General features: G+C 35.3%; 1 protein-coding gene across 6 annotated transcripts in view; it reads left to right on the forward strand.

Annotated features, from left to right (window-relative positions):
* PTPN4 (protein tyrosine phosphatase non-receptor type 4) overlaps positions 1–15,126 on the forward strand; it is a 108,115-nt gene that overhangs the window by 80,142 nt on the left and 12,847 nt on the right. For 5 of the 6 annotated variants that reach the window (XM_039701320.1, XM_039701348.1, XM_039701329.1 and 2 more), the window contains exons 16-24: positions 2,987–3,146; positions 6,007–6,090; positions 6,175–6,231; positions 7,533–7,689; positions 9,172–9,338; positions 10,807–10,897; positions 10,987–11,048; positions 11,816–11,962; positions 14,232–14,360. In XM_039701320.1, the coding sequence (XP_039557254.1) occupies positions 2,987–3,146; positions 6,007–6,090; positions 6,175–6,231; positions 7,533–7,689; positions 9,172–9,338; positions 10,807–10,897; positions 10,987–11,048; positions 11,816–11,962; positions 14,232–14,360 (1,054 nt within the window). Of the gene's footprint in view, positions 1–2,986; positions 3,147–6,006; positions 6,091–6,174; positions 6,232–7,532; positions 7,690–9,171; positions 9,339–10,806; positions 10,898–10,986; positions 11,049–11,815; positions 11,963–13,509; positions 13,629–14,231; positions 14,361–15,126 lie in introns of all 6 variants that reach the window. The other variant, XR_005626691.1, reaches the window with a different exon arrangement.

The raw sequence follows: 15,126 nt of genomic DNA on the forward strand, positions 1-15,126 counted from the left end.
AAGTGGTTTTGTACAACTATGGCTGTTCTTTTTCATGTTTTTGCACTTTTTATGCCCAAGCAAAAAAAGTATTGCTCCTCCATCACTAAGTGTTAGGGGTTCCATTTTGGGGGGGTTTTTTCCTCTTCTTGGAAGCTTGAAACTAAAATTTAATATCCCAGTATAGCTCTCTAGTATAAGATACTTCTAAGAATGAGGACATTGACTTTCAAAAATATATTAATCCATTAAGGTCTTTTGAAGGTTTAAGCTGATGTTATTGATTCAAGATTTGCCATTTATGAAGGAAAATAGTACATATGAAGTTCATAGTAGCTATATGATTTTAAACTATACCATTCTACAGTCAAAAAAGCTATTTCTTAATCAATTTGACCTTTTTGGCTGAAAAGATTTGAGTAGTGCATGTGCTAATTTGCCAGAAAGTCTTATTTATTGATCAAATTTATATGTGTGAAAAAGAGGGGCTAGCCTGACTGGCAGTAGGTTTGGTGATCTTTATGAGTTTGGAATCAACATAGCAAAAGAAATTAACAATTTCCATGCAGCTGAGAAGTATATTATAGCTTAGCTAATATAACCTTTAATTGTACATCTTTTCTCCATTTGCACATCCTATTCAACACTAAATGGAGAGATAGTGCTTGTAGTTCCCTTAGCTAATTATAACCTCAAATTCCAAATGCACGTGATAAGTGTTTAGTTTAATACATTTATGGGGGTGTGTATGGAACTTTTGCTAAATATATTAAAAAGATCAGACCGGATATCTGTAACAAAAATACCCAAAGCTTGCCAGTGCCAGGGTTTGTATGTTATTTTATTATGATGTAAATTGCTGAATTCAGTAACAGGGAGCTGCTTTGCCTGCAAAATAGGCTGCTTTCACTGCCATTGTCTGAGCATTCATAAGGAAATTCAAAGCTGACTGGGCAAATATAAAGCACTGAAGTTTATGCCCGAGGCTTGATTGTTAGTTCTCACAATTCATTATGCTAATATATTACAGAACTTGCATTGCTGCTTGTAAAATGCTCATTTAAGTAACTTTTCAAATCTTTTCTTTAAGTTTATGTGTTCGGTAGGAATTTACTTGTGTTTGTTGACATGTATGTACAGACATCTAGTCAAACATCAGATCCATCTTCTGCTTTTATTAGAGTAACTTCTTTTGTGTTTCTATTCATGTTTTCTGTTCCTTTTTTTCTTTGGTTTAAAACTCTCAGGAGTAATTGTTTTCAGGAAAATACATAACTTAAAAGACTGAGTAATCTGTGCTGGCCAGACTTGAATGAATGAATGCATAGGCAGCTAAAAATCTCTGGGTGACCTTTGTAAGTCGATGTCTAAATAGTTTATAGCTGCCTTGCAGATTTGTTTTGCAAATGTTGACAATCATCATATTTTTCTCTCCACAAAAATGAATTTAGCAAAGCTGCTTATCTTGAAAAATGAAATGTGCTCTTTTTTCTGTTACTTGCACTGAAAAGTGTTAAGAAATACTATTTTTCTTCCCAACTGTGTTTTGAACATAAGGTTCTTCAGACATCAGACTGAATAATTAGTACTTTTTTTTTCTTGTAACACTTCATGAAAAAAATATTTTCTGAAAGTTGAAATAAAGCAGAAAAATAGAGAAAAATATTGTTGGGATCTTTTAGAATGTTCTGTTTTCTTTCATACACTGACAAAAATGTTACCAGTTTTGTTTGCTAAGAATATTGACTAATTTTTTATAAACTGAAGCAGAAAATGTTTGGCATTTCAAAGTGTTCTATTTACCAGTTTTCATGCTTTTTGAAAAAGGTTCATCTTTTCTTTTTTTGAAATTGGTATACTCCATTTTGCTGAGATTTTTATTTTTGAACATGTATCTGGAATCTGCCTTTCTTGAATTGCATAGAGATAAATTTTATGATACGGAGTTTGATGTGTGCCTTACGTTTTCAGATTTGCAGCTACTTGAAACCTTGTGCAGTCTCATACTGAGAGTCTTGCCCTGCTAGCAGTTCACTGAGGCAAGACCACTAAATACACTGGAGCTGCTCATGTGGCTACCTGTGTGTTTTGGAGGGAGTTTTGTGATGAGTTACCACTACAGCTTGCTGATAATGAAAGGAGGAGTATCCTCCTTTTGCCTCTGGGAGTGTCCTTCCCTCTCTGCATGGTGGCCAGCCCTGAAATAAACCAGAGGACCCAGGCTGGTCCAAAAAGTGGTTTTGGTTGCTTGGTGTAAGCTGCCTTAGCCAAGGGAGGAGTTCTTCAAGGAAGCATCCAGGGATGTGGGTGAAAGAACAGACACTCCTATTTTTGGTGGTAGTGTTGTCTTTAGATTTAGCTATAACCTGTCAGTTCATTCTTGATGGTTTGTGGATCTGGTATCAGTGGGCTGTTGTCTGAAATTGTTAAATGACTTAATAGCACCTTTTAATAGGACATATCCTGCTGGTATTTAGAAACTGGCATTCAAACCAAGTTAATGGGAACTGTGAGCTTTCTGCCCTTTTGAGCCTTTCCAAATGTTCTTCTTAATTCTTAAATATAAATTCATATAATGAAAGATGAATCATATATTTATGTAATACGAATTACAGAGTTAAGTTTTTATTCCAAGAGGACTAACAAAAGGAAATTCTACATATTATGCAAAAACACAGAGAACATTTTTATTAATCTACAATGGAGTGTTGCAGATCAGAAATAGTGGGTTAAGCATGCTAAAACCATTTTTTAAGAAGGTCATAGGTAAAAGATGAACTTGCTGGTTCTGTGTACAGTTACTTGTCAAGAAAAATGCTGCAACAGGTGCAAACATAAGCTGCCAATATACTCTACTGCACTACATTTTTGAGGTTCTAAAAATACATGCAGATAACCATCTCTCGAACTCTTGAGTTTCTTCTAACATTTCAGTTTATTTGCAACCCTGAAAGAGCTGTCAATATCTCATGATTGTTCCACTTCCTATTTCTATTTTGTTATTTAGATCTCAAGAGACTCCTTTAGATGGGCAGCCTCCAGCGTTACCACCCAAACAGTTTAAAAAGAACAGTTGGAACCAAATCCATCATTCACACTCACAGCAAGAACTGGATAACCATATTAATGAAACATTTGATGTTCCTGCATCACCTGAAAAATCCACTGTAAGTTTTTTGATCCAGTTGAACCATTCTGCTTTTAATCAGAATGATGGTCCTATTTTACATGAGCTTGGTTCTGAAGCATTTCAGAGCTGCTGTCTCTGTGCATTACTGTCCCTTCACTGGCTCCTGCTGGCTTTACTCTAGCTGCTTGGGTAGTGCTTTGTCAATTGACAACAAATCACTACATTGGGATGGTTATGCAAACCTTTTGAGCATTAGCTTTTCAGCACATGCAGAAATTTCTGCCCAACCTCTTCTTTGAGAAGTCATTTGCCATCAATTTTAAAGAAGATATTGCAGGTGTTTCATCTAGCTTTAACTAAAAAAATGCCTACCAGCTTCTATAGTCGTTTTATCAGGAGAAGCTTCTTGAGTCTGTGGTTGCATTTCTCATCAGAATTTCCAAGAAAGAGTATCAAGAGGCCTGTGATAGCAAATACAAAAATATGAGCAGAAGTTCTTTTTCCATAATCAAGCATGTGTGAGATGAGTACGATAGTCAGTTCATTGTCTTACTGAGGAGAGATCTCCCTGATCACTTCTGTGATTTTTGTCCTTCCAGAAGTTTTCCAATGGTTCTAGATTTTATACTGATGTGAACAGTAAAGAGGACAAGAAATGTGTTGCAACATGGGAAAACATCCAGATGTAGCAAATACTGTGTAAACAGTTTTGTCAACCTCAGGCATTCAAAATTATGAGTCACCTCCCCACACTGATATTTAAAAATGCCTTAGTTTGGTTTTTTTTGCATCCTGAACTGTAAACCTATGGTGTTCTATTCTCTCAGGCCTTACAACAAAGTTAAGATTCCCTTAACGCCCCTGTTTCATTTCATACCTGGGATTTTAATAAATGACTCAAAAGTGAAAGTTTTAAGTTTTTGAGTGTTTTGGGAATGTTGTAAATTTTTTTGTTATAATTAAATAATGATACAGAATTTGTAACAACTGTCTTCAGGCAGTGCTTACCTGAGTCACATTAAAGTGCTGTTCTGCTTTGAAAGATAACACTACTTTAGTCATCAAGTTTTTCTGCCTTGTATTCAGTTATCTTTACTAAATGGACAAAAATAACTTTCACTTGTTTTTTTAACTCCTTTTAGTTCTGCAAAACCAACACAGCTGTGTGAATGAGACTGTTTTTTCTCTGTGCATTGTCAGTGTGATGTTTGCTGTGCTCCAGTGGGACACATTTATGCAGCCTTGCTGAAGGCAGCACACTGTTGTAATTGAACATCTAATTTGGTCTGCTGATGACTTTTTATTTTGGAGATTGCAGAAGAAGGAACATAGCATGACTGAAATTTTTGGAATGTTGTTTTGTTTCAAAATTGCTTTGCTGACCAGAATTCTGGTTCCTGCACTGCTGAAGTCTTCTGCTGTTCCATCTCAAGTATTTTAGAGAAAACCCCTCACCATTTTGACTTCATAAAGCTATTGGATTTCCTTGGTTTGTTGTGTGTATGAAGGGTCTGTGTTGAAAGGTAGACATATGGGAATGACAATGACAACTTTTTACTCCATCTGCAATCCCTAAGTGTCCAGTCTGAGAATGTCAGAAGTACTTTAAAGTACTTGAAAACATGTGTGGTCAGAGTCCCTTCAGTCAAACACATTAATGATGGCATACAGTGCTTTCTGCATGTTTGCATTATAAACTTCTGCTCAAATAGCATCTTAAAGCAGGAAATGAGCATTTCCTTTCTGTCTGGGAAATGCAGTGGCACAAAAGCTGCTAAATGCTGCAGGTGAGCACTTGGTGTTCATTCTATCTGAGCATAGGCTGAAATGACTGGCATATGATCAGGCTTCCTAAGACCTTTCCTTTTCATTAATATTTCTTGTTCCATTACTTGCCCAAATTTTTCACTTTTTCATTACCATGAATGCATTTGGCGAATTTTGTTTCGTTTTAACCAAGAACAGAAGACACCTGCAGCTGAGTTAACTTCTAATGAGCCAAGTTGTGCAGACTTCTTTAGCCTAGTGAAACTCCAGGTTCTGAGCTTTCTAACATATAAAAATATTTGGGTTTTTTTAAGTTTGGTGTTTATTTTTCCGAGTATGAGTCTTCTGCTTTTCTGTAATTGGTAACATTGAAAGCTTCCTTGAAACACATTTCTTTATTACTTTACATTCTCACTGGAGGAACTATAGAAATACTAGCTAATGTTCTGTCTGTGAAATAAATATAGATGGGAACCAGCTAAAAATCACTTCAATGGCACTAAGTTGGTTTTTATCAGATTAAAAAGGTAGCTAGTATTCCTCAGTTTATTAGCTTTTCCTTTAACAGTGTTGTTGTCATCCAAATAAAACCAAAAAGAAAGCATCTAAAATTTTCAGAGGTGATTCTGTGCAGAGCATATGTCACACCTCATACTCCACTAGACTGGAATTGGAGTAAGGGATAGGGAACCAGAAATTCATTGCTTACTACCTGGCATATTGCAGTTAATAGAAACAAAAGGACATCTTCAATTATCTTCCCTTTCATTGTATTACATTCTTATTGCAGCTCTTCACTGTGGTAGTAATTGAAATTAATTTAAGAAATTTCCATTTGATAAGCTGTTTTTATTAGAGTTTTGAAGCCAGTTAGTCTTTTCTAATATTCTTTCTTACTTTGAGCTTGCTTCGACAGAACAGGCCTTTTAATCAGTTATGTCCAAGACTCTTAAATATGTAATTTTTTCCTTTTATGCAAACCTGAGCTATTTCTGTTTTTGCTTGATATTTTCTCAAGTGTCCAGGAGCAGTTATTTGATAAGGAAACTGCAGAATTATTAAACACAATATCCTCAAAATCTAACTGTGAACAAAATATATACTAATATAATATAATTTTTGTCTATTAGCCCAATGGTGGTGTTCCCCATGACAATCTTGTTATGATCAGAATGAAACCAGATGAAAATGGAAGGTTTGGCTTCAATGTAAAGGTAACAGTACATCTATTCCTTTTATGTTTATTAAGGTTATTTTCTGACATTTGGGATTTCTTACTAACTTCATTTGTTTTAAAGGGTGGATATGATCAGAAGATGCCGGTAATAGTGTCCAGGGTAGCTCCAGGAACACCTGTAAGTTATCAAAAAAACAGACTTGGTAGCAATATCTGTGTATCTTGAAGTATGTACAGAAAATGATAAATTATTTTCTAGCTGCCTATGAAAATTAGGTTTTGCTATAGCATTATCAGAACAAAGCAAATTACATGCAGTAAGAATTTGATGGGGCTGTATAAGATATTTTTTAAAGTTCTTCAATCCTCAAAAGTATTTTTTTCCTGCTGAAACAAAGTTTAATTTCTGAAAATTACACGGCATTACAGATGCTCGGTATGCACTGGTACTTGAGCTGTGCCATCCTAAAAATACTTCTACTTTATTGCTTTTTTTAGATATAGACATTCAGTAATTTCACATAAATTACATATTGAAAGAGTGTTAAAAATAACTGAAATAGCAAATGTCTTACTTCAGTGGCAGATGTAGCTGAGTAAAGCCAACATGTAGATTAAAACCAGACATTATGAATCATTCATCAGGTCTGATTGTGTGTTGTTAGTGATGTTTAGTGACTATGGATGTCTTCAAACTAGGCACAATATTTGTCAATTTATTGCCAGGAGTACTGACCTGGTATTCAGCTGACTGGAGGCAGTTCTGTCGATAGGTGTTAGAGTGGAGTTAACCATTTATTTGCCTTTTTTTCTCTTTTTTTTACTCTTTGTACTCTTTGAAAGTGCTGAAATCATTCTTCATGCATTTTGTTAATTATTATCCCTGAAATATTTAATAACATGAATAGTTTTGGCTTTAAACATTCACTGCGTAGGGAGAAGATAGTTGGTGATGGCTTGTGCTCTTTCTTTTCTGCAGTGATGTTTAGACTGATGTTATAATAACAATTTTTATCACTTGATTCCTCTCCCTGAGATTACTGGGAGTTGTGCATTGTTTTTTGTCATTACCATTGCAGCATTTCAGACCTCAAGCATTTAAGCCTGTGAAATTGATTTGGACACGGTTTTGCAATGTTTCTCCCCTCCCTTCAAAGAAAAAAACATCCTGCTTTTTAATTGCCTATAGAAAGGGTGATTCAAACAGAGGAGCTTTCTGCATCAGCTGAGGGGTAGAGTAACAGCTGCTGAAAGACACTTTACAGTGCCAGTCACCTCCCAGCTGCAAATGGGAACAGCACTGCCTGTGTATTGTGTAACTTTTGGATTTATCATTTGAATACAGTGCAGCAACCATAGCAACAGGGCTGTTAGGATTCGAGAGCCCAAGTATAGTAACTTTAAGTTGTTATTTTAAGGTAAGAAATTGGTAATGGCTTGTGTTACAGATGGTCTTGTTTTTTCCCCTCAACCTCGCAGGCTGATCTGTGTGTCCCTCGTTTGAACGAAGGGGACCAGGTTGTCCTGATCAACGGCAGGGACATAGCAGAGCATACCCACGACCAAGTTGTAATGTTCATTAAAGCTAGCTGTGAGAGACACTCAGGGGAACTTGTGCTCCTAGTTCGACCCAATGGTGAGTGGCTTGTACATCATAATTCAAAATAAAAATCCACACCCTGCTCTCATTTTCTAACCTCCATTTTGTGTCCTGGGATGGAATGTTTGACCTGTAAGAAATAACTCTCTTCCCTGAAAAGGAATTGCAACACCACAATGTATTGTTCCAATAATCTAAGGAACTGTGTATAACTAAGTGTTGCAAAATAATAAAAAAGTCAGACATAAAATATTTCTAACAGTGAGCTAATTTAAATTTTGTTCTCACTCTCATTGATAAACATGTCCAGAAAGCTATATGGATATCGAATGTATTTCATAAGGTTATTATTATTCTCTTAAGGAAAATTTAAACCAAACACAAACAAAAAACCCCTCACCAAATGCTCAGTGTTTGGGCGATGTTGGAGGTCAATACATACAAAATTCTTCCATATATTTTTCAAACAATCCAAAACCATTGGTGACATTTCTACTTGAGGAGTCTTAGTAGAAGTGCTAAAATGCAGTCTAAATAAAAGCTTATGCAATGTATTCACAGAATACACTGTTGGATCATAGCCAGCTGATGGTCACTGGATTTAATTCTGCTGCACCTCCTAACTACTGTGAAGTTGGAGAGGTAAAAGCAAAATGAAAAATATTGGTGCTTAATTGGAATAATTGAAATTACTTTTGCAGAGTACCTCATCCACCTCATAAAAATTTTTCCCTTATTCACTAATTTGCACTCCTCACTTACATGTGCTGTCATTCTGTGTCAGTTCTCTTGCAGCTTTTGTGTACTTACTTTGTTTTCAGACAAAATATGAGCTTTGTTTGCACATTTTCTAAAACAAACTATCTTTCCCCTTGGATATTGATTATCTTTGTATTCTAGAAAAAATCACGTGAGTTGTAGAAGTAAGGAGTTGCCGGTTTCCTTCTTTGTAGTGATGTAAAATAATTTAAAAACAGGCTTTTGAACAGCATATGTCTGTTATGTGTAGCAGAGGATGCATATTATTTCTGAGCTTGTAGGCAAAGCACACATAGAGCATTGATAGCTTTATAATGCCATGTATTAAAAGCAATTTTCTCAGGTGGTCTGCACATCTTGCCCTAATTATTGAAGCCTAAAATGAGTTCTAAGTGAATTGTAAATAAAATGTAAATGCAGCTGTAATGATATCAGAGGCATGATATGAGAATCTGAGATTTGAGAGTTATATCAGACAAGGCAGGGTATAATGTGAGTTTTGATCAAAATTTTAGCTGTCAGTGGTGGGCTTTCACTTAAAATTACTATTACACCAAAGAAAAAAAATAGTTTTATCATGGATTATAATGATCAGTAAAGGCTTCCTGTCCTTGCTGATGGGGACTAAAATCAATGTGCTAATAAGTGTGGATTTTTCTACAGGAGAAATGTGGTGGTTTTGCTATTTTAAATAAATGACTTACAGCTAACTTCAGTCAAACAGCATCTTCAAAGCATTCATACCTTTTCTTGTTCTAGCTGTCTACGATGTTGTGGAAGAGAAGCTGGAGAGCGAGCCTGATTTTCAGTACATCCCTGAGAAATCTCCGCTTGATGGTGTCCATCAAGATGACAATGCTCTGAGGGAATCCATGATTCAGTTAGCAGAGGGGCTGATCACTGGAACTGTCCTGGCTCAGTTTGATGTGAGTACTGGATTGCCTGGAGCCAGGGGCAAGTTCCATGTCTTTTTGGAGAGCAATTATTTTAAACAAAGCAGATTACAGTTAAATTTCAGTACAGTCAGCATCCTTTAGGAAAACAATTGTCTTACACTCTCAAAAGAAAAATAACCAAGGAAAAAATCAGTCCTGTATTGTATGTGCAAATTAAGAATACATAACCCTAGGTTTTAGTTTTATAAGTAGCTTTATTGATTACTTACATTTTTTGTATTTATGAGGGACATGCTAATAAAATACTTTCATAAAGATGAAGGCTGAAGAATGTCTACCAAAATATGTGTTTTGTACTCAGGCCTTCATTCCATACCTAAGTTGTAGAAACTGTACCAGCTGTAGAAACTGAGTAACACTGAGCTGTTGACATTCTATAGGCATTTTTGATGAAGGAAAGTAAAATAACCAATGGAAAATGCTGCCTTAATGTTAAAGGCTAATGTAACTGTGTATTTTATAAATAGTTTATTTTTATTGACATGTTTCAGAACAGTAGTGCATTTTCTGTGGGGCATTAAGCTGCTGATAGCCATGGTCTTTTTTCAGCACTGACTTGTGCCTTGGTGATATCCCTCTAAAATGCATGAGATCAGGTGGCTTAAAGCAGGAAACAGTAGGTTTGTAAAACACAGCAGTGCAAATCCTGTGAATTCCTCACCAAATGGAGACCTAGCATTGTATTTTGCAACATATATCTATAAAATAAATTTTATATACTATTGTTTAAGAACTTTGGTAAAATTTCCTTTTATATTTTGAGCAGATTTTTTCCGAAGTTATTTAAAATCCTTCTTTAATGTAAGTTTTATTCTCCTTAGCAGGTTCAATGTGTAAAAGTTTTTTAAACTGCTTTTTTTTGAACCTGAATTGTTTCACTGATATTTTTTGTAGCACAGGCATTGTGGCAATGCATGACTAAGGCATGAAAGGGCAGGAACCTCTCAAAGGCAATTTTGTGCAGGAAAAGTGCAAGGTAACCCAGACTGGCTTTACAGTTTTTGGAATACAGAAGGATGTCTGGGGAAAAAAACCAAAAATTCTAACTGAAAGAAGTACAGTGTAGGTAGATGCCTATACACAACGTAATCTGCTTTCCCCAAATGAGCAAGTGGGATGTCAATATCAGTGAATTCACTTACCACAATACTATACTACTTTTTCTCTGGATCAGTGTTGTAGTGGAAGCTTGAAATTTAATGTTCATTTTCTTTAAACAAATTTTGGCTACATCTTGGTCACTTTCAGTGATCCCAGAGCATAACTAAATTTATAGTGTGTTATTTTTAAAAGTATTTTCATGTTTGTTGAAGCTACTGTTGCTTCATAGTTTATGTTCTAAAAAGTACCTCTTTTAGAAGAAATTCTATTTAGACAAATAATATAATAATGAGTCTATTGCATCTATTATGTTCTGACCATCAGCTTTGTCTTTTAGCAATTGTATAGGAAAAAGCCTGGAATGACAATGTCTTGTGCCAGATTACCTCAAAACATTTCCAAAAATAGATACAGAGACATTTCGCCTTGTAAGTATTGCTATGTGTATATGTGCTCTGAAAGTATTTTACTGTGGTTACTAAATAACTAACATCTTCCTAAAATTTTTTTTTTTCAGATGATGCTACACGGGTTATTTTAAAAAGTAATGAAGATTACATCAATGCAAATTATATAAATGTGAGTAGTATTTTTCAGAAGTGCTTCTGACATTAGGTAATTCTACAGTTTCTTGATGAAAAAATTGATTTAAAAAATCTTCTTTTTATAAATCTAGTTCAGACTAGAATGGCTACTTAGCCTCTAGTCAGGTGATTTGAAATTTCCTGTAGATATATTTCCTTCCTAATGTTTTGTGGCACATGTTTTGAGAAATATTAAAGTCTAGCCCTGCATTTAATGTGAAAAAATGCAAACTGAAGCCAGTTATCTCCAGAGGAATTAATTCTTCTTTTCTGATCACTTTTCTGACAGTTGTGTTCAACAACAGTAAAGTTTAATTTGGCATCAGTTTCTTTTGCATCTTATTTTTTTCATTGTTAGTAACAGAAAATTACAGCTACCTACTTTAATGAAAAAACCCCAGATATTAAATTCTGAGATCTGTCTTTTAAAAGCTAGTGTCAAAAACCCATAGAGCAAGAAATATTTGCACCTGAATGATTTGCCAAGTGCTCTGTCATTTATTTTTTCACCCATTAATCTTCATTATGGCAACTACATGACTGTCAGTTCATATGTAAAGTGTATTTGAATCTTTGTAGTAATTTTGCATGTGAGACACTTAAAGAATTTTCATCTGTGCCAATTCGTATTTGCTAGCCTTTAAGAAATAGAGTTAATGTCATGGTTGCTTTTTTAAAAATTTGTTACTAAACTGTGTAAATGTCTGATGCCTGACTTTCATTTGCTGTAGGAACTGAAATAATGACTTTGTCTTCTCTTAGATGGAAATCCCTTCTTCCACAATAATCAACCAGTACATTGCTTGCCAAGGTCCATTACCGAACACTTGTCCTGATTTTTGGCAGATGACTTGGGAGCAAGGCTCTTCTATGGTTGTGATGTTAACAACTCAAGTAGAACGGGGCAGAGTAAGTAAAACATTTCCTTACATGCCACTTCCATAATCTTCTAAAAAACTGTTAGTGATTAGCCTTTAAAAGATTAGAGGAATATATTGTGATGGTATATAATATGTCAAGGGGATAGGAGGAAGTGGTTTTAAACTAGAAAAGTGTAAATAGAGTAGGTATAAGGAAGAAATTTTTACAATGTGAGTGGTGAAATACTGGCACAAGTTGCTCAGAGGTGGTGAATGTCCATTGGAATGTCCTCTGGAAACATTGAAGGTGATGTTGGATGGAGCTCAGAGCAACTCTATCTAGTTGGAGAGGTCCCTGCTCATTGCAGGGGGCTGGACTTGGATGGTCTGTAAAGGTCCATTCCAACCAGAACTGTTCTATCATTCTGTAACTGTTTTTCATAAGAGCAGTGCATTCCTAGTTGAGTCTTATATTTTAGACCTTCTGGTGTTGTTAATGCAGTCAGTAGTTAAACTTTGCTCAGTCCTGAAATGCACTTAACACTTCATGTGTTTCCTCAAATACTCTCAGTCTGCTTTGTTTGATTCCTTATAAAGTAAAAAGCATCTAGAATTTAGCTTCATAGAACTTTTTTACTCTAAACTTCAAATGAAGGAACTCCAAGTTCCTTCAGTTTTCATAGAGTACTTCTTTGATATATTTAGGCAGCCTAAATACAGGTTTGTAGGGTTAATACCCCATGCCTGGATGGCTGTCTTATCAAGGATTTTCTTAAAACTTGAACTCTAAAATTTCCCATAAAATGTTATTCTGTTATAAAGATTTGTTTAATCATGTGAAATAATAATTGTCCTTTAATTTGTATATAAAATGTGTTAAAATAGAATACCAGTAATAGAGTAATTAAGAGTTAAAATTAGTAAAAATAATTGTGTATGGTGCTATAAAAGGCCTCAGGTGTATTTTGTGGCTTGTTTGGTTTTGGTTTAAGCTGTAGTTTGTCCTTAATAGCTTTGGATTTCATGCAGTTCTATCCTTTGGAGATAGGCAAAACAATCAAGTGTGGTCATACCTAATTCCAGAGTTACTTGGTTTAGTCTGGAGCATTCACAGTAGCACTGGCTGGTTAAGTGTGTGGACAGAAATTACTGTCTGTAATAATAGTGTAGTGGAATTCCTCCATATCAGGATTTCTTTTGAAGATGGATTTATAGTGGGTTGTGGCTGTACTGACCAACTTGGACTGTAATTCTGCTGCCTGTATATATTCTGATTTTTTAACAACTATATACTTGCTGTGAGGTCAGGACTCTAAATAGAATTAAAATAATTGAAGGGAAGTTGCAGTGGTTTTAAACCATTTTTCACTGACTCAATGTTTGCATGATGCTGCCTGCTGCTAAGTAAACACAATTAGAGGGAATTTCAGTACAAGTGCCCTTTTACTTTGAGTTTTCTTTGCAGATCTGCTAAGAACAGACTTGCAATAGCAGTTCTCTGAGGCTCCCCCACCCCTTCAATAATGATAGTTGTGGAGTTCTTTGGAGAGCTGCTTAATAATGAAATAAAAGGACTTATCTGTCTTATACCCATAGGCAGACTCCCTGCTCTAAAGCTGATCATGAGGCTTCTGACATCACTATCCCACTGCATGCCGGGATGTCTCAGTGGAGCAGGAAGTCTGCAAATCTGGCTGCTCTTAAAGATTCGCCAGGTGGGTTGCAAATGCAAAAGTACACTTGAGCTGAAATGACCTCTGTAATTAGGCATTCAAGCCATATAGCAGAAAACCATAGTGTTTGAAGTTTTCATTCACATTTGAGGACTTCATTGGGAGTCCTTGAAGTCCACCATATTCATCTCCCTATTTTTTGTATTAGCTTAGCAACTTTTTGTTGCATATTTCCCTTTATTTTTGTTTCTTTTCCCATATAAATGTACTTTGAGAAGATCAGATTAGGGTTTTGGAAGACAGAAATTATTATAAGGCAGCATCTTTGTCACTCAAGTGTTAAGATGGAATATTTATAGATAAACTCTTTAAAAAATTGTAATGGAAGTTAAAGGCATCCATCTTCAGTTAAACTAACTGCAAGTGCTGGTGCATGTGTCCTCTTGGAAAGAGAAACAGGAAATCTCTGTGATACCTTATTTTATAAACAGTAATTAGGTAACAGAGTCTATTTGGTAAGTAATTAAATAGTGATTACAAGATAATCAAAATAATCTGTAACAAATAAAGGTGTAAGAACTAGAGAAAATGAAAATTATACTCCGAATTTAAACACAGGCATCTTTAAAAATGTGTTGACCTTAGGTTAAATGCCATCAGTACTGGCCAGAGCCATCAGGAAGCTCATCATATGGGAATTTTCAGATTACCTGCCATTCAGAAGAAGGAAATCCTGCTTATGTCTTTCGAGAAATGACATTGACTAATCTGGAGGTAAAATCTTAATATATTTTCATGTGTTAGTCTGCAGAATTCTTGGAAGCTAGCCATAACATACGTAGATTTTCTTTTTCTACTTGGTGGCATATCCATGTAAATGGAACTGTTTATTTTTAGAACCCTGTAGAAAACTACTCATTGTCATGTGCTTTCCTAGGGGAAATTCTCTCCACACAATGATAACAAATCTTTCATAAGTGAAAATATCACACAGATTCGTTTTTCATAATCATATTAATTGGATCACATGAAGGATATATTATTTATCCTAAAAGTTTTTATTGGTGTCTCTCATAACCTGGCCAAAGAAAAAGAGTAATAAAAGAAGGTGAGAAACTTGTTCCCTTGATGTTTTCAGAACATGAGACATTAGAGGTGTTTCATCATGATGATGAAAAGTCTTTGTAGAGGCAAATAGTTCTTAATAATTCCATCTTGAACAGTATGTGCAAGAAGATGGAAGATAAATCCTGCTGCAAGATGAATCTGGAGTGGTGACTACATGTCAACAAGGACCTTTTTAAACATGCATTGCATGATTTTCAGGGCATGTGTGGTTTTCAGAGCCTCCCCAGCCATCATTTCAATGTCACAAATGTTTGAAAATGAGTATCTGGAATTTAGTTCACATACTTTTTTGTCACTGCTTGAGTTACCAGTTGAGAAGCCAGTTTTATAGAGCTGCCTTTTAGTCAATTTGCAGTTAAAATTCCTGCCCTGTGCCCTGTTGAGACAATTGCTCATCTGCTATCAGCCGTGG

This window comes from Passer montanus, unplaced genomic scaffold (assembly GCF_014805655.1).
Source record: "Passer montanus isolate IOZ18808 unplaced genomic scaffold, ASM1480565v1 scaffold1, whole genome shotgun sequence".
Lineage (NCBI taxonomy): Eukaryota > Metazoa > Chordata > Aves > Passeriformes > Passeridae > Passer > Passer montanus.